This window comes from Chaetura pelagica, unplaced genomic scaffold, assembly GCF_000747805.2.
Source record: "Chaetura pelagica isolate M959 unplaced genomic scaffold, ChaPel_1.0 scaffold65, whole genome shotgun sequence".
Classification (NCBI taxonomy): domain Eukaryota; kingdom Metazoa; phylum Chordata; class Aves; order Apodiformes; family Apodidae; genus Chaetura; species Chaetura pelagica.
Genome location: NW_009953386.1, coordinates 645,739 through 668,998, shown reverse-complemented (window position 1 = coordinate 668,998; position 23,260 = coordinate 645,739). Strand labels below are relative to the sequence as shown.

Sequence of the window (23,260 nt, the reverse complement as noted above, 5' to 3'; positions counted from 1 at the left end):
CGGGGCAGCAGGAAGGCAGGGAGGGAGGCAGGGAGGGCACAGCCCTGCCCGGGCTGTGGGCGCTGAGGGGCTGCCCCAAGGCACGGGCGCGCAGGACCCAGCGGAGGGAGTTAGGGCGTGAGGGAGTTCCCGTGGCTGGGGGTAAATGAGAGGAGAGCGGCGTCCGGGCAGTGCCGGCCTGGGATGGATCCGCACCTGGGTGCTGCTGGGCGCGCCCAACAGAGGGCAAAGCTGTGGCATGAGCTGCTCGGTTCCAGGCTCGGCAGGCTCTGGAACGGGGCTGCTTCCTCACTTAGGAGGCCGTCAAGGTTTGTAAAGCTTAACGCTCCCGTGTCAAGGGCTGAGCTGTTTGCGGGAGCGCGGGTCTCAGGGCTGCCGGCCCGGGGAGGTGGGCTGGGGGGATCTGTGGCAGGAGCAGTGCGGTTCTTTGGCCCTGGGTTTGTTGAGAACGACTCGCTCGCAGGATTTTTGCAGCTATGAAGAGTTAAGCAATTGAGTCATACTTGCTGGAAGAGAAAATGAGGATGTTTCCAGGTGTCTTCTGTGATATCACTGACTGTGGGCCCGTCACTGGGGCATCCTGACTTTGAGAAGACTTGTGGAGAACAGAGCTTCAGCAGTGCCTTGCTATCTTTGACGGGCTTTGTTTTGACCATGCTTGGCTCTTTCCTCTCCACTGGGGTTTGTCTGTGTAGCTGGCCACAACTCTGGGAGCAGTGTTGGCTGTGTGATCATTTCACTTGTGAGCTTTGAAAAATAAACACTGAATAGAGCCTTAGAGAAAACCTCCCTGAAGAATACTTCCCATGAGCTGAAGTTTTGGAAGGATTCCAGCCTGTGTCAGAACCACTGAGGCAAGTAGGTAACCACCCATGGTCATTGACCAGCAGCTCCCTGTGGCTGCTGCTGGCCTCTTGGTTTTGGTTAGTAGCAGTAGTGTTCTTGGTGGCCCTTATTTTACAGATATGTGCACCCAGGGAGGGGCTTACTGTCACTGGGACACCAGGGTGCTGTAGTAGGAAAATGCTACTTCTGCAGTTGTCCTAGCAAAGCAGTATGTTGTGTTGTTGTGGTAGCCTGCCTTCCTTCCAGCCCCACCTCTGACAAACAAAGTGAGGAATGGTATCAGAAATGTGGCTTTGCTGCTATAGGGTGTGCTGTGCTGTACAGGGACCTGAGTTGAGAGCTCTGATGTCCAGTTCTGCTGGTGGGAAACAGTAATTGTAAAAGATACAAGCAGTGTTATGCTCCTCCATGTTTGGTACTGTCACTGGGGAATTCGGCAGCAGGAGAAAACGAACACTTGTTAAAACTATCTTAGGACTTCTTTTAATTTGTCATTAACCTTTGCTTCAGAATTCTCTGATTTGGGTCAAATTAATAAAAAACAAAACCAGTGGTTACGTCCTCAGGAGTCGACACTTTTGCCCTTTTTTCTTGAAAGAGCAGAATGGCATTGGCTTTGTACAGGGTTGAGCAGGAGGAGGGAGAGAAAGGGAGACTTCCTACTATGTTGTGACTGGGGATTTGATCAGTCTGTAGACTTCTTCTTTTTAAATTCAAATAGAAAATGCAAGAAGACACACAGTATCCTGAAGGAGGGGGTGCACTTTCAGTAGAGAAGCCTTTTGTCATTTATAGCCTTTAATGCTATGTCAATATCTATGTGCTACGGCTAAAAGTAGCTTTGAAAATAAGGTACAGGTAGTGCCTGCTTGGATAGGCAGAGTCTGAAGGATCTTGGCACAGGAGTATTTCCCCAGTTTGTTTCAGTAAGACTGTAGGGCTTTAAATGTCAGTATGGAAACCTGCATTTCTAGACACAGTCCCGGGTGCTCTAGTATCATGAGGGTGAGGCCACAATACCTTCTGTCATGTTGCATGGCTCTGGGCTTAAGGGGAGCACTTGCAGGTCTAACAAGCAGGAGATGTGAGCGAGGAAGAGCAGGTTTCTGCCAGGCTGGCAGCTGTGGTGTCATTTGCATGATAAACTTGAGTGCAGGTTGTGCTTCGCAAGCTTGGGCAACGCAACGTGGTTCTTGGAGTGGGCAAAGGACTTCCTCCAGGGAGGTTCTTCACTGATGGGTCCCACACAGAATTTCCTAACTCCTAGCTGAGTAGCGGGGAGGCAAGAGGCTGGGGCTTACCACTTGGACACACCACTTGCTTGGGTCGTGGTTGTAGCCAGGCATTTCTGTTGTCACTTGAAACAGCCTCACTGTGTTTTCAGACCTGTGTTGATGCATGTTCTGATTAAACATGCAGGTGGGTTGCTTCAATAAACCCAGTTGACTTTTCTTTTTGAAATATCCATGTCATGGACTAATGTTTTTCAGCCTAGGGGCTGGAAATTCCCAAGAGTCTATGAGATCTTCCTAAGAAGCCTTCAAGAAGCAAAAGAAAAGAGAACCTTTTGCTAGAGGGCTTGAATTAGCTGACTGCTAAACATTTTTTTTTAGGATTGCAAATCAAGAGCCACTGCTATAGAGCAAAAGCCCTGGTTTATATATCTATATATATTTTCAAGGACAAAATTAACCTCATTTAACGGTACGCAAAAACTTAATAGCTTTTGGAAGAGCCTTGTTTCCCAAAGCTCATTGGCCATTAAAACTGGAAGCCTTGGCTCTGTGAGTCGATCAGCATGGGTGAACTCCTGTGCTTACAGATCAAATTGCTGGATCAGGGCCCCCTCAGGAAATTCTAAAGCAAAAGGTTCCTGTGGCATTGCTCATCGGTCTTACTATATACACAGTTGAACACGGCAAATTACGTAACTCCTCGTTTTTCTGAAATGAATAATGGGAATATGCTGCAGCCGAGTTACTGCCAGAGTGGGAAGGCTCCCTCACTGCTGAGCCACCCTTTAATTATTTTACTCTTGAAGCCTAATGCTGTCCCATTGCTGAGCTCTTTGAGTGTTCTACATGTCTTAATTTGTAAAGCTCTTCGTTTGGCTAAACAAAGGTTAAAAAAGGTCTCTGGGCTTGCTGGCTCGTGGGCATCTGTTACCCTGTAGAGCTGGGGCTGCTGGACAAGTGAGGCCAGCAGTGTATGGAGCTGAGTCTGTGCACATCCTCACCATGGACACTTGTGGCTGCTGCTGCTCCAGATGGCACTTCCATATATATATATATATATATATATATATATATGACTTCATGAACCTGACTGTTAAATTGACTCTAATCAATTGCAAGCTTTAAACTGGCTGCAATTGAAACTCTACAGACAAGGGTTTCAAAGATGAGCAGCTCTGGAGTTATTTGCCTCTGCTTCACAGGGGGAAATCCATTGGGGAAGACACGGGATGTAAAAGAGCGCTCTTGTTTGCATTTGCCCTCTTTGATTTAAAGATGTAACTTGCTCTTTTAAATTTCCTTTGGGCTGGGAGCCAAGTTGTGCTCCCTTGAAGATGATCACAAAGCGAACTTCATTGGAAATGGGACTGGGCTCCCAGCATGGAAAATAACGATTCAAAAGAACTCTTTTTAGAGATTTATGAGTGTCTGAAAAGAGGGAGTTACAATGAGTTATGTAGCTGCGTAGAAACTGCAATTACAGTGATCTCTGCGGTACTCAGGGGTAACTACACGTCTGCTCTGTTGTGCAGGATGCAGCCATTATTCTTGCTAAAATAGGATCCCAAAATTTCCTCGCAGGCATCCTTAGCGTTGTTTTCTGTCTAGTTCTTGGCGTCCTTCTGTCATCAGTGAGTAAGGAAAGGTGAAGCGAGAGTGCTGGCCTCACTGGGAGCCAAGTGCTGGGTGTGCAGTGACACAGTGGTCCTGGTTGGAGTGGAGGAGGCATTCCCGTCTCCCCTCGAGCTGTTCGCTCGCCCTGCTCTTCACCCTGGTGTTGGGCTTGTTGTTTGGGGCTCGCTGTGAACTAGGTCACGGAGAGGATCCAACACAAAAGCCTGGTGAGGGGGAGAAGGGATTTTTCGTTGTTGTTGTTTTGTTTTCCAGCAGTGCTGTTTGCTCGCTGAGAGCGGTGTTGACACAACTGAGAGTGGTGAACCATGGTGTGGAGGTGGAAGCTTCTTACACCAGCTTTCTTGTCAGTGTTGAAATACAGTGCAACTGTACCCTCGGGCTGAAGGAGCTTTCTTTCATGCAGGGCCAGAAGCTCTGCAAACAGACCAGGCCTTCAGTAACATCCTGCAAGATGTAATGATCTTTTGTGAAGCCATTTAAATTGGCTAAATTGGGGTCTCAATTCACACTTGTTTGTGGAGGGATGAGGCCCCAGATGACGGGGCTGCTTCTTTGAACAGCACAGTTGTCCTGTCCTGGAGGGGCAGGGTAAGAATCATTGTTAATGGTGATGTAGGGATGGAAGTGTTTAAAGACTGTGCTTAGTTTGGGTATGATTATGCTATGTCCTACATATGTATGTGTGCTCCAGGTGTGCTCTAGATGGCACTTCCAAATATATGGAATGCTACTTGTCTTCCCTGGCTTTGCTCAGGCTCTAGTGGTGGGCTCTGCTGGGGTGGTGGCTCATCCAGAGTTGGCATGTGTCTATCCCACTGAAAAACTTCCAATCTCAAGACATGTTATTTGTCTTTTTGTCCTCTCTCTACCTCTTCCACAGCAGTTTCAGATGCTTTTCTGGGGTAATGCTGATTCCCTTCCTGCTGTGAAATAGAACAGTAGGTAGGTAACTTACTTGGCTTGGCTATGAGGAGTGTTTGTTTGGACTGTGCTCCTCCCTCCTTAGTTTCTTCATATCATCCTTCTCAGACTGGGAGTGGTGTCTAGGTGTTGGCCAGGCTGTCCTTTGCTGGCCAAATCTAGGAAGCCTTGGTGAAGATCAGCCATAGTTGGGCACCACGCAAAGCTGGTGGTCTTTCTGCTTTTTTCAGCTGAAGTTGAACAGATATATTTTATATATTTTATTCCCAGAAGCCCTATAGCTGCCATGGCAGGAAGACCTCTGTAGCTACCAGTGTATCCTGCAACTAGGGCCAGGATTGGGTGCAGAGTCCCCGGGTTCATTGTATTGCTTTTGATAACAATCCAGGAGGCTTAACAGTTTTGGGGGCCTTCATGTTGACTTTTCACAGAGCTGTGTCAAAACCAAACCACACAGAAAAGGAAAGTTGGCATGATCCAGCCTGCCCTGACATTCTTGTGTTAGTCTTCCCATGAGTCTGCTTTCTTTGCCTGGTGCCCAGCACTGCCTTGCTTTACACATTGTCACACAGGCACAGCTCTCTAGGCAGTCTGTGCATTTCTACAGCAGCCTCTACCTGTTGATATGTTCTCTGATGTCTCCAGAGAAGTGTGATTCTGTGCTGCTGGGAGTGAGAGGGGTCAGAAGTGGAGCACTGTTCCCAGTCTCTGCCCCAGCTCTGATTCTTCTTTCTGGAAGCTGGGGGGAAACTCTGTTACATGGTTAGAGGAGAAGGCTGAGTTGATGCTTTTCTAGAAGCCTAGGAAAAATGCGTAACTTTTACTGCTGTATTCTAGCAGCTGTCCTTGCTTTTCCAGTTCCTGTAACATGGTTGTATGTATTTGTGAAGACAGTGGTTGTTCTTAAAGGGACACCAGTAACACCACAAACAGCGAGTGGTTTAAGCCTGTAATACTTGCAGCCACCTTTTGTACGGCTGAGTGTGTTCCTGGTTTGTAAGGCTCTGGGAGGCCATCTCCTCTATTGGTATCATAGCACTTTTGGAAGGTAGGGCAGTGGTGGCCTCATCCCTATTTATTGGAGGAGAACAGACACAGAGGAAGGATTTTTCCAACGTTGCTTAGCAGGACAGTGGTAAAAATTTGGTTTAATGGGTCCAAGCCAAGTGCTGGGGCCAGGAGCTACAGGCTGTGTGCAAGCCTAGGGAGTTAACAAGTGTTAAAATCATGTGTCCTAGGCTCAGGGATTTTTATTCCTCCTACAGTAATACCGTTTTCCAAACTGTGCTGTACTTTGGCTTTAAATACAGGAAGATATAATAAATACATCCTCCTTCCTCCCCTCCCAAAACCAGTCCTTTTGTTCCCATCCTTATTTGTCCCCCCTAGATTCTGGGCTGGCTTTTAGAAGCCTTCTTGAGGCATAATATACACTTAGAACTTCAGAATTCCTCTACACAAAAGGTACCCCCTTGCCTACTCCTTTCCAAGAGCCCTGGCAAGCCCAAGTGTTGTGCAAATACCTGCAGCTCCCAGTGCAGTGGAAATGCTTCCTGAACGTCATTGAAGATTGCAGCGCCAACCAAGGAACCCCATGGGGAAGAGGCTTCATTTTTTGGCATGGCTTGTGTGTGGTAGAGCTCTCTGCTAGCTTATGAGCTTTTCTGGAGGTCTTAGTGGAGAAATCTTATGGCTAGAAAGAAAAGCTGGCCAAGCAAAAAGCCCAATTTCTGTTGTTGTCCCTCTGCGTTTGGGGATGGAGAGGGTGGAAAGCAGTGGTTTATTGCTAACAGCTTTGAATACTGCTGTGAGCAGAAAATCATGGAGGGATCTAATTTAATTTTAAAGCAGTCTTTTGTCTGCTCTGAAAGTACAGTATGGCTGTAGCTCCTGTTCCACTGATGTTGGCTGGAGGCAGCAGTCATCTGGGCAGGAGGCATGTGAGAGTCTACTTTGCGCCAAATGTTGGGCTGTGCCAAGCTACCTCCATCCATAACTACAACCTTTCTGCCTGTACCTTTTAGGCATTTGCATAATTTCCCCAAGCAAGTGGCTGACTCCCCTCCTTTCCATTTCTGTTCTCACCTATCACCAGACGTAGGTTTAGAAAGCAGGTTGGTGTCCACCCTTCTTCCCCACCAAGTGCAGGTTTCTTGATGTGACTGTTTGGGATTGTTCTCATGTTGCCCTGCTTCTGTTCCAAAAAAACATGACTCCCTTCTGCCCTTTGCAGATGAGACTTCAGCTGCTGTTCCAAATGGAAGTACGTTGTAACAAGTGTTGGCCCATATAAACTAGGTGCTATCTCTAATCCACTCCCCCTGGTGTTATTAATAAGTATGTGTGTATATATAGATATAATGTTTAATAACATTCAATTCTTCAAGGCCCCAATTAGCTTCTGGAGGCAGAGGTTACACGGAAAGAGAAGTGTTCTTAGTGCCATTGATTGAATAGTAACTAATGCCTGTAAAATGCACACCCCTTGCAGTTGTGAAAGCAAAGCAGGTTCAGACACAGTGGTCTGATCCTCTCCTGCGTTTCTCGTAGGAAAGTCACCCTCACCCCCCCACCCCTTCCCTCTACATAGAGAGGCTATAATACTGTTGTTGTGAATCTGGGGGTATTTGAGCTGTACATTATACAGGTGAAGAGATGGGGGCGTGGAAGTCAAGCCCAGTAATTTTTTGGGGGGGAGGTGGGATGAATTTTGCTGTATCTAGGTTGCTGAGCCTTCTCCAAGTCTCTCTCCTACAGGTGACTTACGCTGTTTCTTCTGGATTTTTAGATGAATGGGCTAGACTTGGCAAAACAGTGTTACCGGCTTACTTCAAGCTCTACAGATGCACATATTTCTCTAGACTAGGAAGAGAGGTCAGCCAGGATGAGCTTGCAAATTGGGCACAGTATGATGAGTAGTGACATGTGGCCAGGGTGAGGGAATTGCTGCCGTAGGAATGCTGTTGTGCTTTGCATAGAGGGCACTTCCATGCCCATTGTGTCTTTTCCTTAGGTCGATTGTGAGGAGCTGAGCACCTTCCCTCCCCTCTGATTGGATTCCTTGTAAATGAAGCTCACTCACTTCCTGAGGACCAGACCTCACTGATGACTAGGAAGCAAAGAGTACCCAGAAAAGCACTTTTACCACGGACTCCACCTCAGGAGCACCAGGAACTTGTCTTCTGAGTAAAAGCTGTGCCCCTTCCGTGGAAACCTGATGTCTACTGCAATGGATACAGAATCAACATACTCGGGATACTCCCACTACTCAGGTCACTCCAAAAAAGCCCACAGACAAGGGTAAGGAAGTGTTTATTTTTCATCACTTGCTGCTCTAAGCTAGAACATGTCCCATGAAAAAAAAAAAAAAAGTTAGCCAGGATGAAATCAGTGAGGCCACAGTTCTGGAGGAGATAAATATGGGGAATCTTCATGAGGAGAATGGCAGCAGTAATGCTGCTAATTTAATGGTATTCAACCTATTGGGTGCACACTGAGGCCAGAAAGATTAAAAAAAAAATGCCTGCAGAAAGAGAAGATCATTTAACTCTGCTTTTAAAACGTGAGGAATTGTAGAGTCTGTGGAGAGGTGATGTCAGACTTCCTAAACTGATAATTGCCAATTGTTTTCCTTTCTGATATCAGAAATAAATGTTATTGTGTAACAATATAATTACCTATCTCTCTGCACAGTCCTTCTTGGTACTCTGTTGCTGGTGTGTTGGCTTTTTTAAATACAATTTGAGTGGTACTTGACTCCAGTTGGATTAGAAGTCAGGCTTTTCTGAACTTGAATAGCAAGTCCTCTCTGTGGTAGTTCAGCAGCCTCAAAAACCGTGTAAAAACTTCTGATGACTTGGAAATCCTATCCTTTTTTTTCCTCCATTGTCATTAGTTTTACAAGCAAAATGTGTGCCACTTACAGTCTTTGCAGCTTAAAACTGACCTGGTCCAAAATAACTTAAGAGTTTCAGAAGCAATTATCCTGTGTAGTTGGAAAAGGAATTCTTCCATGGAATGAAATCTTTTTGCTCACAGTTGAGTTACTGAGTAAATAATCTCGTTTGCCTTTCCTCCTTTAACACCCCCACCTCTCAATATGGATTGCCCTTTGGAGCTTAGAATGCCATGTGGAAAGATGCCTTCAGAGTTCCCAAAACAACATACAAAATCCTAGAGCCTCTTATTGTGAACAGGAAAAAGTCTCATTTCATGAATCCTTTGGGCTTTGGTAGTTCTGAGAAATGCAGTGTGGAGAGGAGAACTGGGATACTGGATGTTCCTGAGCTTTAAGCTGGTCCCTGAGCACAGTGAGGGTCTCTGGTGCAAAGGCTGCTTCCTGTCCAGGTAGGAAAGGGGAGGAAAATATTGTTGTGTTAATTGGTGGGGCTTAAGTGATCTTGAGACATTCTCAGATGAGAGACCATGAGGTCTGCAAGGGTACTCTGGAAGTAAGAACTACCATGGTACCATTGATGCTTTTGCTGCTACCTTTCTAAGAGGTTAACAGGGAATTCTTAAGGGAATTCTTAATTCCATGTAAGACACCTCATTCCAGCTGGAGATCTGTGCAGACCAGTTAATCCCAAATGAAGTTACCAGTTTTGGGGATTGTGTGAGCCTCCCTGTCAAGTGCAGCACCGGCAGGAGCTGTTTTAAGAGAAGATGAGGTGGTGGGGCTGTACCTCTGCCCCATTTGCTCCCTTTTCCAGTCACTGAGCAGGCAGACCACCACAGCCACCAGGCTGTAGGCAGCTCTGGGCAAGGTCCCTTTCAACCTCTTCCAAAGCTTGTTTTGTCACAGATGATGCCGATGTTGATGGAGAGATGGGCAAGCATGACTGTGACCCTCTCGCTTAGAGTGCCTGCGGCAGGCAGGTTCCAGGCCCTGCTCCAGAAACTCTGGTAACGTTGTTCTCCTCTTGCTCCCTGGTTTGGCCAAGGAGTCGGGACAGGCACAAATCGCCGCGCAGCAAAGACGGCAGCCGGTCCGAGAAGTCCGTCACCATCCAGACGCCTCCCGCGGAGCCGCTGCTGGGGAACGATGCCTCTCGGGCAGAGGAGGGACAGGTGAGGAGGGAGAAGAAGCCACTGTGGGGTGTGGTTTCTGGAACAGAACATATTACTGAAATGAGTGGGGGGGAAAAAAAGCATTGTTTGCATACTGGTAGTAAAGAATCCTGAACTATGGGTGCCCTTTATTTGTGCATAAAGCCCAGGTCTCGATCAGTTTTGTCTCTTTCTGAGGGCAGTATTTTTGACAGCACCAGTGCTGATGTGACTTCTCCTGGGGCACTAATTTGCCTCTGTCTCTGGAGCGTCATCTGCCAAGCTCTACAGCAACATCTGTTTCCATCATCTCACTGTTCATTATTCCAGTCAGCCCTTGCACCTGCACGTGCACTGTTGTTTTTAAGCAGGATTTGCTCTAGGTAATTGTGTAGAGCACATTAGGACCAGGATCCCAGTAGGGAAAGGAGACAAGAAATACAAAACTAATGTGAAATAGCTGAGGAGGTGGGTAAACTCCGTGCATGTTCTGTGATTCTGTGAAGGCTAGTATATTAACATTGGGTTAGATAAGAAATTTAATCAGACTGGATTTAGATTGCACCTAGGATGGATCCAGTACCCTCTCTGCTCCAGCAGTTGATGTGGAGCTGCATATTCATTTTCCAAGAATGGCTGCTGCTGCAAGACATAAATTGCAAAATGTTTCAGTGGCTGTTGGGCTGGATTTGGGATGTGTTTTTCCTTCACTGTGGAGCTCAACCTCTGCCCTTTAAAAAAAAATAAATAAACAAGATGCCCAATTTCCACCCAAATTGTGTATGGTACCACTTGTAACAGTTTCATGTAGCTACAGTTGGGCTCATTTAATGGACTGCCATTTGGTATCTTGTAATCAGATGCTTGTTTTCATGAGTCCCAGCAATTACTTCAAATAGATCTAAAGGTGCTGGTGAATTTTTAAGCTCTTGTTTTCATGCAGACCTCCTCTATGTAAGTTAAAGCCAAAGCAGAATCAGTTGATGCATGAGCAAGACTTTTCTCCTAGGTTTCCTCCTGGGTTGGGTCCAACAGCTTTGTACCACTAGAGATTTAGACTCGTATTTCCATGTAACTGCACTTACTTTTTTGCTTATGCCACTAAGTGGGAAGAGCTATTATAGGGAGTAGACTGAGACTAGGGTTGCCTCTTGTCTTCTGGGCTGTAGTCTTGAGCTGCTGTGGTGTTTCTGTCCCTTCTCTCTTCTGCACAGTTTCTCAGTTCATCAAAAGGAGAAAACTAACTCAAGTATTTAATGCATGAACATAACATAGTTGAAATGCTTAGATTGCTTTACTGGAAATGCTGGCAAAGAGGGAAATGTGGTAAGATTAAGCTGCCTTTCAGGACATAGTACAATGCGTGTATCTTTTTCTGGGGCTTCTGTTTTGGTGAGAAGTGACTCAAAACCCCCTCATTAATTCAAGATGCTGACTGTGGTTGGTCTGTCTCAAAACCCTACTGCTCTAGGCATGGGAGGTATTCATGTCTTGGAGTGCATCAGAAGTTAAATCCCTAGAGTTGTTCAAAGTAATTGTGCTGCCTCTGTCTACTCCTTTCCCAAAGATTCTTGAAGCCTCTTTCCTCTGTTTCTTTAAACCAAAATGCTTTAATCAGCATGTGTAGCCACAGAAGTCTGGGGGAAGGTGTAAATCCTATTAGTGACACAGGCTGCAGAAAGATGCACTCGGAGTGTAGGAGGAAGAGCAGAACATGCATCTGAATGAATGCTGCAGCTACAAAGGTGTCAGGTGCCAAGCAACAAAGCACATGCATTGCTTCTGCGTGGTGTGTATTTGTGGGAAGCATCAGGTGTCTTCATATGCATGAGTCACTCCAACAGCAGCTGCAAGTCAAATCCATACATGTCCATGTAGCTCGGGCCATGCCAGCACCAGGAAGGAGCAACTGGAGATGTCATGGGGTGGAAGAACTAGGTTGCAGAAGTCCTCTGGTATTAGCTAGGGAAGAAATGAGACTTTTAGAAAACACGTTGTAATCTGAAGCTTGACTATATGGCAGCTGTATTTCAGGTAAGCTTCTTTGTGACTGCATGGCTTCTGACAATATTCTGAACTCTTAATACCAGAGCTACTTGGTAGTATTGTCTAAATTTAAAGCCACATAGCTGAAAATATCCTCTTTGACTACCTGTGATTTGTTAGTTTAACTAAACTCTTATTAGAATATGTCAGCTATTGAGGGCAGTGCCACTGTAGAGGAGAACAAAAGAAAACAAAGTGGAGGAACTTACTGGAAGTGCGGTTGCTTCTGTAATGGTTGGAAAACTAATGTGTGAACATGTTTTTTGGTTGTGTAACAACAACAACTGGCTTGAAACACTGAAATGAAAGTTTCCCTTCCAGGTGCTTCTGTGGTGCACTTGCACCACAGAATTTGTGGGCTGGAAGAATGCTAGTCCTTGCTGTGCACATGGGAACTGATGATCATTGCAGTTTCCAAGAGTTATGTGGTATTACTCTTTAAGTGGAACCTCTTGGGTACAGTGAGTGGCACAGCAAGTTTAGCTACCCGCTCTACAGTTACAGGTTTTCTAACACCTAATGTTTGTAGTCACTGGCTTAGACAAGTTGCTGTTGTTTCCAAACGTTTGTTAATTTTCAAGGTTGATTATTCAATGTATTGAAAATGTTGCTTTTGCTGTATTTTTTTTTTTTTTGGGGGGGGATGGGTGGGGGGCATGACAACTTAAATCTGTTGCAGCTGTCTTTTTCCAGGCAAGAAAAACAGAAGACCTGGAAGGAATAACCCAGTTGTCTCAATTTTTGTATCTTCCTCCCTCAGGATGACAACTGGGGTGAGACCACAACAGCAATCACAGGCACCTCAGAGCACAGCATTTCCCAGGAGGACATTGCCCGGATCAGTAAGGATCTGGAGGACAGTGTTGGGTTGGACTGCAAACGTTACCTGGGCTTAACAGTGGCAGCTGTTCTCGGACTCCTTGTCTTCCTTACCCCCATCGCCTTCATTCTGTTACCCCAGATCCTGTGGCGGGATGATCTGGAGCCATGTGGTACTGTCTGTGAGGGACTGTTCATCTCTGTGGCATTTAAACTCCTCATTCTTCTGATCGGGACCTGGGCTCTGTTTTTCCGCCAGCCCAAGGCAGATATACCACGGGTGTTTGTGTTCCGGGCCCTTCTGTTGGTCCTCATCTTCCTGTTTGTGTTTTCCTACTGGCTCTTCTACGGCGTTCGCATCTTGGACTCGAAGGACACCGACTACCAGGGGATAGTGCAGTACGCCGTGTCCCTGGTGGATGCTCTGCTCTTCATCCACTACCTGGCCATCGTGCTGCTGGAGCTGCGGCAGCTGCAGCCCATGTTCACCGTCAAGGTGGTTCGGTCAACGGATGGAGAGGCGCGATACTACAGCTTGGGGCACTTGAGGTAGGTGCCAGCTCTTGCATCCAACCGTGTGGGTCACAGAACCTTAGAGGTTGGAAGGGACCTCAAAAAGGTCTTCTGGATAAAAGTGGCTGTGCTCTAGCACACAGCATCAGCTGCTTTTGTACTTGTGGGATCACTGGTTTCTGAATCTTCGCCCAGGGGGGTCCTTGAAGTCTCTCCAAAAACTTCCCCTCTGCAAGTGTGGGAGGGTTTGTCCCTGCTTCAAAGGAGTCCTGTGCATTTCTGTAAGTGAAAAGAGCTGATGACACAACTTTATGCTGGTCACTGGGCGAAGACTGATGAGATCTTTGTTTAAGATCATAGAATCACAGAATTGCTTTGGTTGGAAAAGACCTTTAAGACCATCAAGTCCAACCATGATGCTAGCACACTGCTGAGCCCATCACTGAACTGTGTCCCTAAGCACTCTGTCTGCATTTCTTTTAAATACCTCCAGGGATGATCACCATTCCCCTGGGCAGCCTGTTCCAGTGCCTGACAACACTTTCAGTGAATAAATTTTTCCTGACATGAAATCTAAATGTCCCCTGGTGCAACTTGAGGCCATTTCATTTTATTCCATCACTTGTCACCTGGAAGAAGAGACTGACACCCACCTCACTACAACCTCCTAGTTGTAGAGAGTGATAAGGTCTCCCTGCCAGCCTTCTTTTCTCCAGATTAAGCATCCCCACTTCCCTCAGGCACTCCTCCTGGAGATCCTTCTCTGGGCTTCTTCCTCTGTCTCCTTACTGGAGGGAAGAGGAGTGGCATCCTACTGTAGCTGGGGCTGGCTTGTGCTCTTTGGCTGTACCAGCAAGATCAGGTGTGCCATTTTGAGAGCAAGCCCTTCAGGCCATGCAGAGCATCACTCCTCTGAGCCTCCTGACAGCAGACCAGTCCTTGTGGCAGGGGCTTCAGGAAGAAACAAGTGTCCTTGTGTGAGAATGCATTCAGCAACCTAATGTACTGTTAAAATGTCCATTTATCCTCACTGCCCTATGCAGCCAAGAGTCCTTCAAAGAAGCTGAATAAACATCCCTCGGGTCAGATCGAGCACTGTAATTTGCATCCTGTGTGTGCCTTTTGCAGTAGTTGAAATGCTTGTGTTTGGGTGTCTCTGGTCTGAAGCCTGTTACTGTGAGAGGCTGGGGCTTCCCTGAAGGGCTTGGTAATACAGCTTGGTAATACATGGGCTGCTTCCAATGACTGGAGACTCTTTTCTTGTTTCTAAGATCATCAGTTTTTTGCAGTCTTGTGTTGGCTTGAGGGAAATTGCATTTAGTCCTGCTGAAACAGTTGCTTTGATACAGCCAAAATCTCCCAGCAGTTCAGGCATTTGGGAATAACGTATTTAATGAGTGCTGAGGCATGTGTAGGTGCTTTTGGCAGTGCTATGCTGCTTCTGGTTTGGTTCTGTAGCATGATGCTCTTTTTGTCATAAGTATGGATCAGTTTGATGGGTCAGATGTATGTGGGAAGTGTTTGGGAGTTGTGCAATATCTATAGGTATGACATGCATGTCTGCTTCCACCTTCCTGCTGGGATTAATGCTTCCTTCAGCAAAGGTACAAGAAAGGACAGGTGCCTAAATCTCCTTAGTTCCCATGTCTTGTGTAGCTCCAGGAATCTTGTTCCTGTACCCTGTGAGGCTAGCAGCTCAGCTCTGAAGGTGATTCCCCAGACTGTATCTGTACTTTAACATCTGTTCTGCTTATCTTTCCAGACCCCTATGGCATTTGTATCTATTGCAGATGGAGAGATAAGTGTCTGCTGGTTTAAGTGGATGTAAGAACAGTCTCCTGCAACCATTAGCCTAGCAGTGGAATTGCTTTGAAGCAGATTTAGTGGATGAAGCTCAAGTCTGGAAGTTGATTCCTGGATATGGTTTCTGGCTTAATGGGAGAACTCAAAGCCTTTTTGGGTGAACTAGATCTGGACTCTACTATGTATTTTCCTATTCTGTGACATGCAAAGGAAAGCCCCTTTTCTGTAATGGAAGTGCTCCTGTTGACTTGATGAAAGACTGCCTTCAGAGTTTAAAAAAATGAACTAATCTCTGTTGGTTTTCTTGTGAAAACGATTTTAAGTGTATTTTTTTAACTTAAAAATTCCTCTGTGGCACGTGACAGGTACAGCATAGCCTTTAAGGCTAGGGAGGTGGACAGGTGACTACCTTGCTCACCTTCTCCTGTGCCACAACTTTGTGCCTTGAGGTGTGCAGGTACAGTTTTCTCCCAAGTGAATTCTGCACAGAATGTTCAGTACATGTATGTATATCTGTATATACACACACACAGTGTGCAGGTTTGGTTTAAGAGAGTTTGGTGGTTGCTTGGTGTTACATTGTGGGCTTGTGTTCAGTGGAATTAAGGTCCTACCCCTGCCAAAGTCTGCATGCCTGGCTTTAACCATGTAAGTAATCTTGCCATCAGAGGCAAAGAACTTGCTGGAGAACCAAGGCCTAAGTATTTAATAGCACATGTGTTTAAAAACAGTGTTCCCTCCAATTCTCTCTTTGCAGCAAGGTTTTGAAATGCCTTGGGTGATGTGAGGGCAGCAATGAGTGTTAAAACTTAGGGTGACATCTGAGATGTACGAAGAATTAATAACTTTTCATTTGTGGGGAAGCTAATTGCAATTTTGTTTGGCATATTGAATCCAAACCATGCAACATGTAGAAGCTTTGGGTTCTTGTGATACAGAAGAGCCCTGTCAAGCATGTCTAATAATGGTAAACTAGTGTTTCTTTTTCCTTAGTTTCTGACAGATGAGTATGAAGTGTATAGATGTATGTTTTGAAGCCTGAGTGTCTTTGTCTTTAGCCATGCAAAGGTTAAAACTGTCCAGATTTGATCAATGGCCAAGCTTCTCCCATCTAAGGGAGAGTTAATTCTCCACTCTTGCTGGTAGCGACTGGGAGAGTTAATTGTGTGTAAATGGCAAGAGCTGCTGGTCTTGATACAGTGTGTGGCCCCAGTGTGACAAACACTGTAAGAAGAAAATGTAGTTTGTGTCTTCTTCAGCTTCTGAAGGCTTAGAACTGAGAGATGTTTATGTAAAATATAAAAAGTTTAGGAACTTTTGAATACCTTTGCAGCATGATTTTGCAAGCTTTCCATAAAGGTCTTGGCATGCTTGTCAGTGAAATGTCAGTCAGGGTCACAAGAGGCTGCCTTCTGCCTATGGCTGGCTCTCTGCCTGGGGCTGGAAAGGGAGGTCCGTTGTTGGGAAAATGTGGAGACGTGCAAGGACAGTTTGGATTATTCAGGAAGACTGGAGAAGCAGCCTTGTGGATGAGCTGGAGATGTCGTTTTAGCTGTGATGGAGTATGCATATACTAACTTGTTGAGGCCTCTCAGCTCTTCACTTGCCACCATGTATGCTTGCCTCATCCTGGCACTTCTGAAGGGGTCCTAGGCTGTGGGCTTCCTCCTGGAAGGAAGAACCATGCTTTGAATGTTATCACAGTCTGACTGCCTCCTGAAGTAAAAAACTTGCTCCCTCAATCCACTATTTTGCTGTCTTCATGCTTTCCCAATATCCTAAAAGTTTTGCTCCCTGGCTATCCATGAGTCTCTCTTCCCCAACACCCCAGTGTGCTCCAGAGAAGCTTCTGGAGAGAAGGCTATTGAGACATCTTATCGTGTTCTTGGACAAACTGCACTTGCCACAGGAAAATTGTTGCTATCAACCTTTATAATCTGAGGTGTAAGCTTTAAAATTCTGAGTCTTTTCTGATGAGGCAGAGGGATTTGCTGTTTAATTATGAGGAAAACAGGCTTTCTAGGGGAGAAGAGAAGAAAACAATAGCTCAGCCACCCTTCTGGAAAACCGTGTTTTTGCCAGGCAGGGTACAGACAGGATTTTCCACCCTCCCTGGCTCCAAACACAGCAAAGAAGTTAAAAGTGCTGAGTTAGGTATTCCACTCCACCCCTGAGGGCCCTCGGTCCAGGAGGGTGAGCATATTTGGGAGTAGTTCCCCAAACTCCTGTTATAATCGACCTATTAATAGGCTGGCTTGGTCCCACCCCCAGCACTTTGGCTGTATCTTTTCTTCTGGGAGACTTGTCTGCCAAAATGTGCGTTCCCTTTGGCATTGATTCAGGAGCTTGGAGGGGAGGTAAAAATTAAATGGAAGTCCTAGTGAATGTGGTGCCAAGTCTCAGCTCACTGACTGCTCTGCTGCTTCTGGTAGGAAGGGTTGTCAGGCCAGGGGAGTGCTTTATGGTGGTATGTATGGGTAAAGAGCAGGGAATAAAGTAGGTCAAGAAAGGTCAAGCCTGGGAAAATGCCAGAGATTGGGTGGGGATGCTGGCGAGAAAGCAACAACAAAGGGAAACAAAGGTGAGGGAGAGTGACAGTAGATAGCTTTCAAAGTCAATTGAAAGGCTGATAGTTCTGTCTTGGATCTGCAGCTGAGACTTTGGTTTGTCCCTATGGATAGAGATACTGATGGCACCTGTTAGAGTTCAATACCTTCTAGATGGCTCAAACTGTGTAGGAATGCTTTTGCTGGAGAAAACCCTCCTTTTCTGTATTTAGGGTGCTAAATGTACTCCTTTTCTGGTGAGTACTTTTTCCCCACCCTAGTGCTTTGCTAGTCTAGACAGCTCAAGAAAACGAATGGGCTTCAAATGTGTATGGTAATTACTGATCTTACACATAGACTGAACTTTGCTAGTCTAGACAGCTCAAGAAAACGAACGGCTTCAAATGTGTATGATAATTACTGATCTTACACATAGACTGTTGGGCTCCAGTGTAGTCTTGGTTTTCTAAGGTTAGAAGTGTCTTGAAAGTGGATCTTTCTGCCCCGTTTTGCACATCCTTGCAGTAGGGATATGAGGAGCTGAGTTATTATAGTTCATCATGTGTTGACCTGTATGAAGTACTGAGAGCTTCAGTCTGCTTTTCTGTCTTCTCTGGCACGGGCTTGCCTTTGTGAACCAGCTGTCTGGGAAGCCAGTGGGGAGGCCTTTGGAATCAGGGTACAGTTTTTACAGATGGCTGTAAGCTGGTTGTTGTTCTCTGTCCGTCAACAAAAGCTTAGTAATCAGAAATAGCAGCTCTGTACGGAAAAAGTCTGTTAGAGCATTGCCTGTACCCTTGTTACCCATCTGCCTTTGGATGGATGTTTGCTGATCTGTTGTTTAAAAATCCAGGAAGAGAGCAGCTGTTTCCTGAAAATAGGTACCTCTCTCTGAAGGCCCTTTACCTTCCCTGTTGGTATCTTATTGAGAAATCTCATGGCTTGTGTGTGCTCACAAAACAAAGTAGATGCATACATGTTTTGTGGAAGGGGAAAACATTCAGCCTGTCTCCCAGCTGAACTGGAGGCAGCAGAGTAGCTGTTTCTTAGTTGTGCTTGAGACCTTATCTTTAATACAAACCAGAGCTGGAACAGATTGCAGGGTGGAAGCTGATGCCACTTTTGACCCAGCTGGTTTTGGCTGGCAGTTTAGTATCTGCTGAACTGATTGCTTGTCAAACTCATCTCTAGTCTGTCAGTGTTTGCTGATCTAATCTAATGAGCACGCCTCTCTTGTCTGTCTCTCTTGATGCCACTGAGGTTGTGTTCCCCAGTGAGGGTGTGTGTTGAGGGCTAAGGAGTGGGAATAAGCTTCTTCGTGCTCCAGCCTGCATTTGTAAGCCTTGCACATCTAATCTTGCAACAATGAGTTGTTGCTCAAATATTCTTCCTTTATCAAGGGTGAAATTTTTCTAATGAACACCTGGTTAACATTTGAACTGCTCAGAGCTTCTAGCTTGGAGTTGTCAACACTTCTGTATAGGTTGTGCTATTCTAAAATCTCCCTACTGCCCAAAAAAGAAAGCTTCCATGGCATATAGACACCTTTTTTTCTGTTTCTAGCTTAACCCTGGGTTTAGAGAGCTGAATCTCTTGCTTTTGAGGCAGGAGCTGCTGAAATATTGTTGGTTTATGGTGAAGGAACTTCATAACATGTGTCTAATTGCATTGGTTGTTCCTAGTGTGACTGATCCCATGCACCTGTGGGCTCTTTCCATTTCCAGTCTGATGGTCAGAAATGGGACTGCAGAAGAAGAATTGGTGCACAGTGGTGCAGTGCTGTACCTGTTCAGCTAAATCCTGCTGCAGGCACTCTAGGCTTGTACGATCTTCCTTCTACCCTGTGTGCAGTTTGCTTGGTCTGCCTTGCCAGGGACTAGAGGAATTCCACTGACCCTTCTTTCTCCTTCAGGTTTCTTCAACCTTCACCATCTTCCATATGGATAAACACTGTGATGAAAGAGACTGAATTGATGAGTTTTTATCTTGCTCTGTAGTAAAACATCTTATTAACTGTCCTGCTGCATTGATTCCTGGAGCTTCCTAGGACAGCAAGTGCCACACACTAGTGACTTTGCAGAGCAGCTGTCACCAAAGCCTCAACCTGTGTGGAATTCACCTCATTCCTGAATGCATGTTTTCTGTCCTGAGATCTGTGTAAGGCACCCTGATGTGCATTTGTATGACTGTCCCTTCCCCCTGCCCATCAAGCAAACCTGGGGACTACCAGCATTAAATAGTCTCTCCTCCCAAGAAGTTGTGGGACAGCTAGCTAAACGTGTGCTAATTGCATCTGCAAGTGTGAAGTTCCTGAAGAAGCTGAGCTGTCTGCTCCAGCGCAGCTTCCTTAGCTCTGAAAGGTGTCAGACTTGTGACCTCCAAGGCAATGTCTTTCCAGCAGCCCTTCACATGATAGGGTGTTTACAACTACCTTTTTGCACCTCATCATCTCTGCAGCTGGCTTGTTTCCCCATGCTCCTCCCATTCCTGAGCTTGCAGAGCTCTCTGTACACATCTGCGGTGGCATAGGCAGTTGAGCATTAACAGCCTTCAAACACCCCGTGCCATGGAGTAGGGGAGGAAGCTCTGACTTGGGGCTGAACTGATAGTGACTTAATGGGGAAAGACTTCCAACCGCATTCTTAGTCATTCTTAGTCACAGGCCATACCCTCCTGCCTTTGTCTGCTGCCTCGCCTGCAGGAGGATGGTGCTGCAGAAGGTGGTTCCTGCTGTGAGGGTACCTGTGGAATTGCAGCAGGAAGTTTTCCAGTAGCCTCTGAAAAAAAATCACAACCAACTCTGTGCTGCTGCCTGCTGAGCAGGGAACAGTCTCCTTTGGTGCTCCAGATGAGTTATGGGAACAGTACCTTGTTCTGTTTTATGAGGGTCTGTCTGACTGTGCATGGGGTGTGTTGTCAGCAAAGATAGGACATCTTACTTGGGGCAGAGCTACACCTCATTAAGAGGATGTTTGTTCACTACTGTCACAGCAGACTCCAGGAGTGCCAGGTGCTTCTCATTAGAGGGAAAGGGAAAGTCTAGGATGGACTGTCAGTATCTGACTGCATGTACAACTCATCTGGGAGTTTCTGATGTGGTTAAAGCCTGTCTCCAAAGCTTGGGAGGGCTCTGCTTTTCTGAAAAGGAGCATGTTTTCCTAGTCTCTTGCCTTTCTGCATATGCTTTTCTTGATCTTTGATCATCCCCACTGCCTCCTGTGTACACACCACCTATTCTTTTCACAAAAAGGAGCATGGAGTTGAGTGTACTAGACCACAGCCCAGGTACCACTGTGCTCCTGCAAATGCACCAGGCAGCAATGGCAAGTGGTGCAGGGTGATTGTTATACCCTGGAGCAGTCTCACATTTTTGGAATACTTGATATTTTAAAAGTTTACAAGCCTACTTGTAAGTGAAGGGCCCACTGTCAATTATTAACCCCCCTGGCTAAGTATGGTATTACTTGTTCCCTGATGGGGACCTGCTAAGCTTCATCCTTCTGAAAGAGGTGGTGTGGAGGAAATGCCATTGGCTTCATCTGCAGGGATTTATCTTCTTAGTTTGTCTTTCAAAATCAACACTGCCCAGAAGTACAAGAGCAACACGATCATCAGCCTGCCCTGTACTTGAGAGGTTTGTCATGCAATTTCTTTTCCCCTGCTGTCGATGCCCTGCAAATCTCCTGTGTGTACCACCCACAGAGACAGATGGTCTCCCTAAGCTGCTCAACAACTTTTGTGGCTACAAAGTTACTTTTATCTTCAAATGCTGAAAAAAAAAAAATCTATATAAAAAAAAAATCCACCGCTTCAACCTTTGACATCTGTTTCTTGTGGTGAATGATGAAAAACAAATACTCTGCAAAGGAGCAAGCTGTGTGTCCTTTAGGGTAGTGGAGGAGGCTCACTTTTCATTAAAAGTGTTAAGAAATTGTGAGTCTTACAGTTTTTTGTACAGCACAATCAAGTAATACGTCCAAGAAAACTGGCATCTAATTCCTGACCCTACCTTGAAGGAATAAGGGAGAGTTAATAGGGAGATAGTTAGTAGTGAAAGGACTTTTTTTTTGGCCACAAAACTGAGGACAATATTTTTACTTATAACTTGATTCTCCTTCCAGCACTCTCTCCCCTTAAATGAACCTCTGTGCTGAAACTCCCCTTGTGCAGTTTATGTCAAGTGGGGACCTCAGCTGATGGTTTGGGGAGAGCTAGACCTCAGCTGACAGCAGTGCAGGCTCTTGGCACAGCAGTTAAGGACCTTAGCTGTGGTTTGGGGGCTGACAACTGGCTTGCACTCCCAAAATCCTGGCAGAGGGTCATGTTTGCATGTTTGGGGGTGGCTTTTTGGTGCTCGTCTTGGAACCACGGGCCGTATCCCTGCTGCCTCAGGGGTGCTGGGTGCTGGTTTCAAAATAAGGAGGTTCTTGCTTGTGCGAAGCCTGTTGGGGTGCAGCTGGGTGGGGGATGTCCTGTGGTGGAGGGATGCTGTGCAGGGAGAGCTGGGCTGTAGTTTGAGAGCTGATAGTCCTCTGTGTGGCAGGGTCTGCTGGCTGTTACTGTTGATGCTGCCTTTTCAGGCCTCTGTGTAGGCTTGCAGGTAAATAATGCTCCAAGTTACTGTGAGAGAAATCCTAGAAGAAATTGAAGCTGTTTTATTTCCCCAAATGTCAAACTTCATTCAAAACCTTGCTGCATTAATCTGTCCCCTGCTGGGGATCAAGTAAGAGGTGGTCCTCTTTCCTGAGAGAGCACCCTACTAGGCTGCTGTTGGAACAAGAGCTGAATACTGCTGTTTCATGGCAGCAGCATCTTAATTGTAAAGTTCTATTACAGCACTGAAATTTTGCTGCCAGTAGAAGATTTGAATACTTTCTTTCTGTTCTCTCCGTGGAATTAAAGTTGCGTTTCTTAGCCTTCACTTAAAACCCTCACCCCACCCTTAGTTACTTCATAACTATTAATGTAACTTGAAGAATTCCTTGTCTAAAGACTCTGGCGTATTTGATGCGTGGTCAGGCTTTAAGTTACCTTTTGAAAATGTAGATTGTTACAGACTTCTTGCCACACCTGCCAGTTCCTGCATATTTTTAAATGTATTTCTTTTTTTTGTGACTCAGACTCATCAGAAGTAGAGCATACATGTATGTTGTGCATGCATCACTGTTGCAGGTTATGCTGCTCTCAGGGACTGGAAGGGGTAGTCCGGGATACCATGTATTACTGGCTGCTGCAAGGTTCCTAGGTGCTTGAGTAGGGCACAATCTCGATTTGGAGGCTGATGGTGTCTTGGAGCTCAGGGGAGTCTTGACATTTCATCCCTTAGATGTCTGCACTAAGTGCCTGTTTCACTCTTGCATGCAGGGTAAGCTCTTGGTCTTGCTCCCAGCTCCCGTGTTCAGAGATAAAGTGCACCTTGGTGTTGTCCTGTCCTCCCTGACTTGTCTGAAACTCCTTAAATCCTAAACATAACTTCAAGTGCGTAGAAAATTTTGAAAGAGGCTAAGCCTCCCTCATAAATACTCAGTACACCCCTCAATTACACAAATGTTTCATCACAGTTTCACATCACTTTTTAAATTAATGCTGCTTCAAAAAAAAAAAAATCCTGTCAACTGTCTGATCCTCCCTCACTCCTCCCAAAGAAATCTTTTCTGGTTGCACTGGTATCTGAATGGTGGAACTAGTAATTTATATCTCTATTATTTATGTAGCTTTATAGCTTGCATGTGTATCTTTCTTCCTGGATTATTTAGCCTAGCTCAATTTCTGCAGTCTTTTTAGCTGTCCTTCTAGTACTTAAGGGTTGTAAAGTCTTGTGGTAGCAGCAGAAAGGTGTGATGGGCA

At 45.8% G+C, this 23,260-nt stretch overlaps 1 protein-coding gene across 1 annotated transcript in view; it reads left to right on the top strand.

Moving 5' to 3' along the window:
* Window positions 1–7,648: 7,648 nt before the first annotated feature.
* Window positions 7,649–23,260, top strand: part of VANGL1 (VANGL planar cell polarity protein 1) — a 32,146-nt gene continuing 16,534 nt past the window's right edge. Inside the window, exons 1-3 of the mRNA XM_009998218.1 lie at window positions 7,649–7,937; window positions 9,581–9,707; window positions 12,493–13,100. Coding sequence (XP_009996520.1) covers window positions 7,855–7,937; window positions 9,581–9,707; window positions 12,493–13,100 — 818 coding nt within the window. The 5' untranslated portion in view covers window positions 7,649–7,854. The remainder of the gene's footprint in view (window positions 7,938–9,580; window positions 9,708–12,492; window positions 13,101–23,260) is intronic.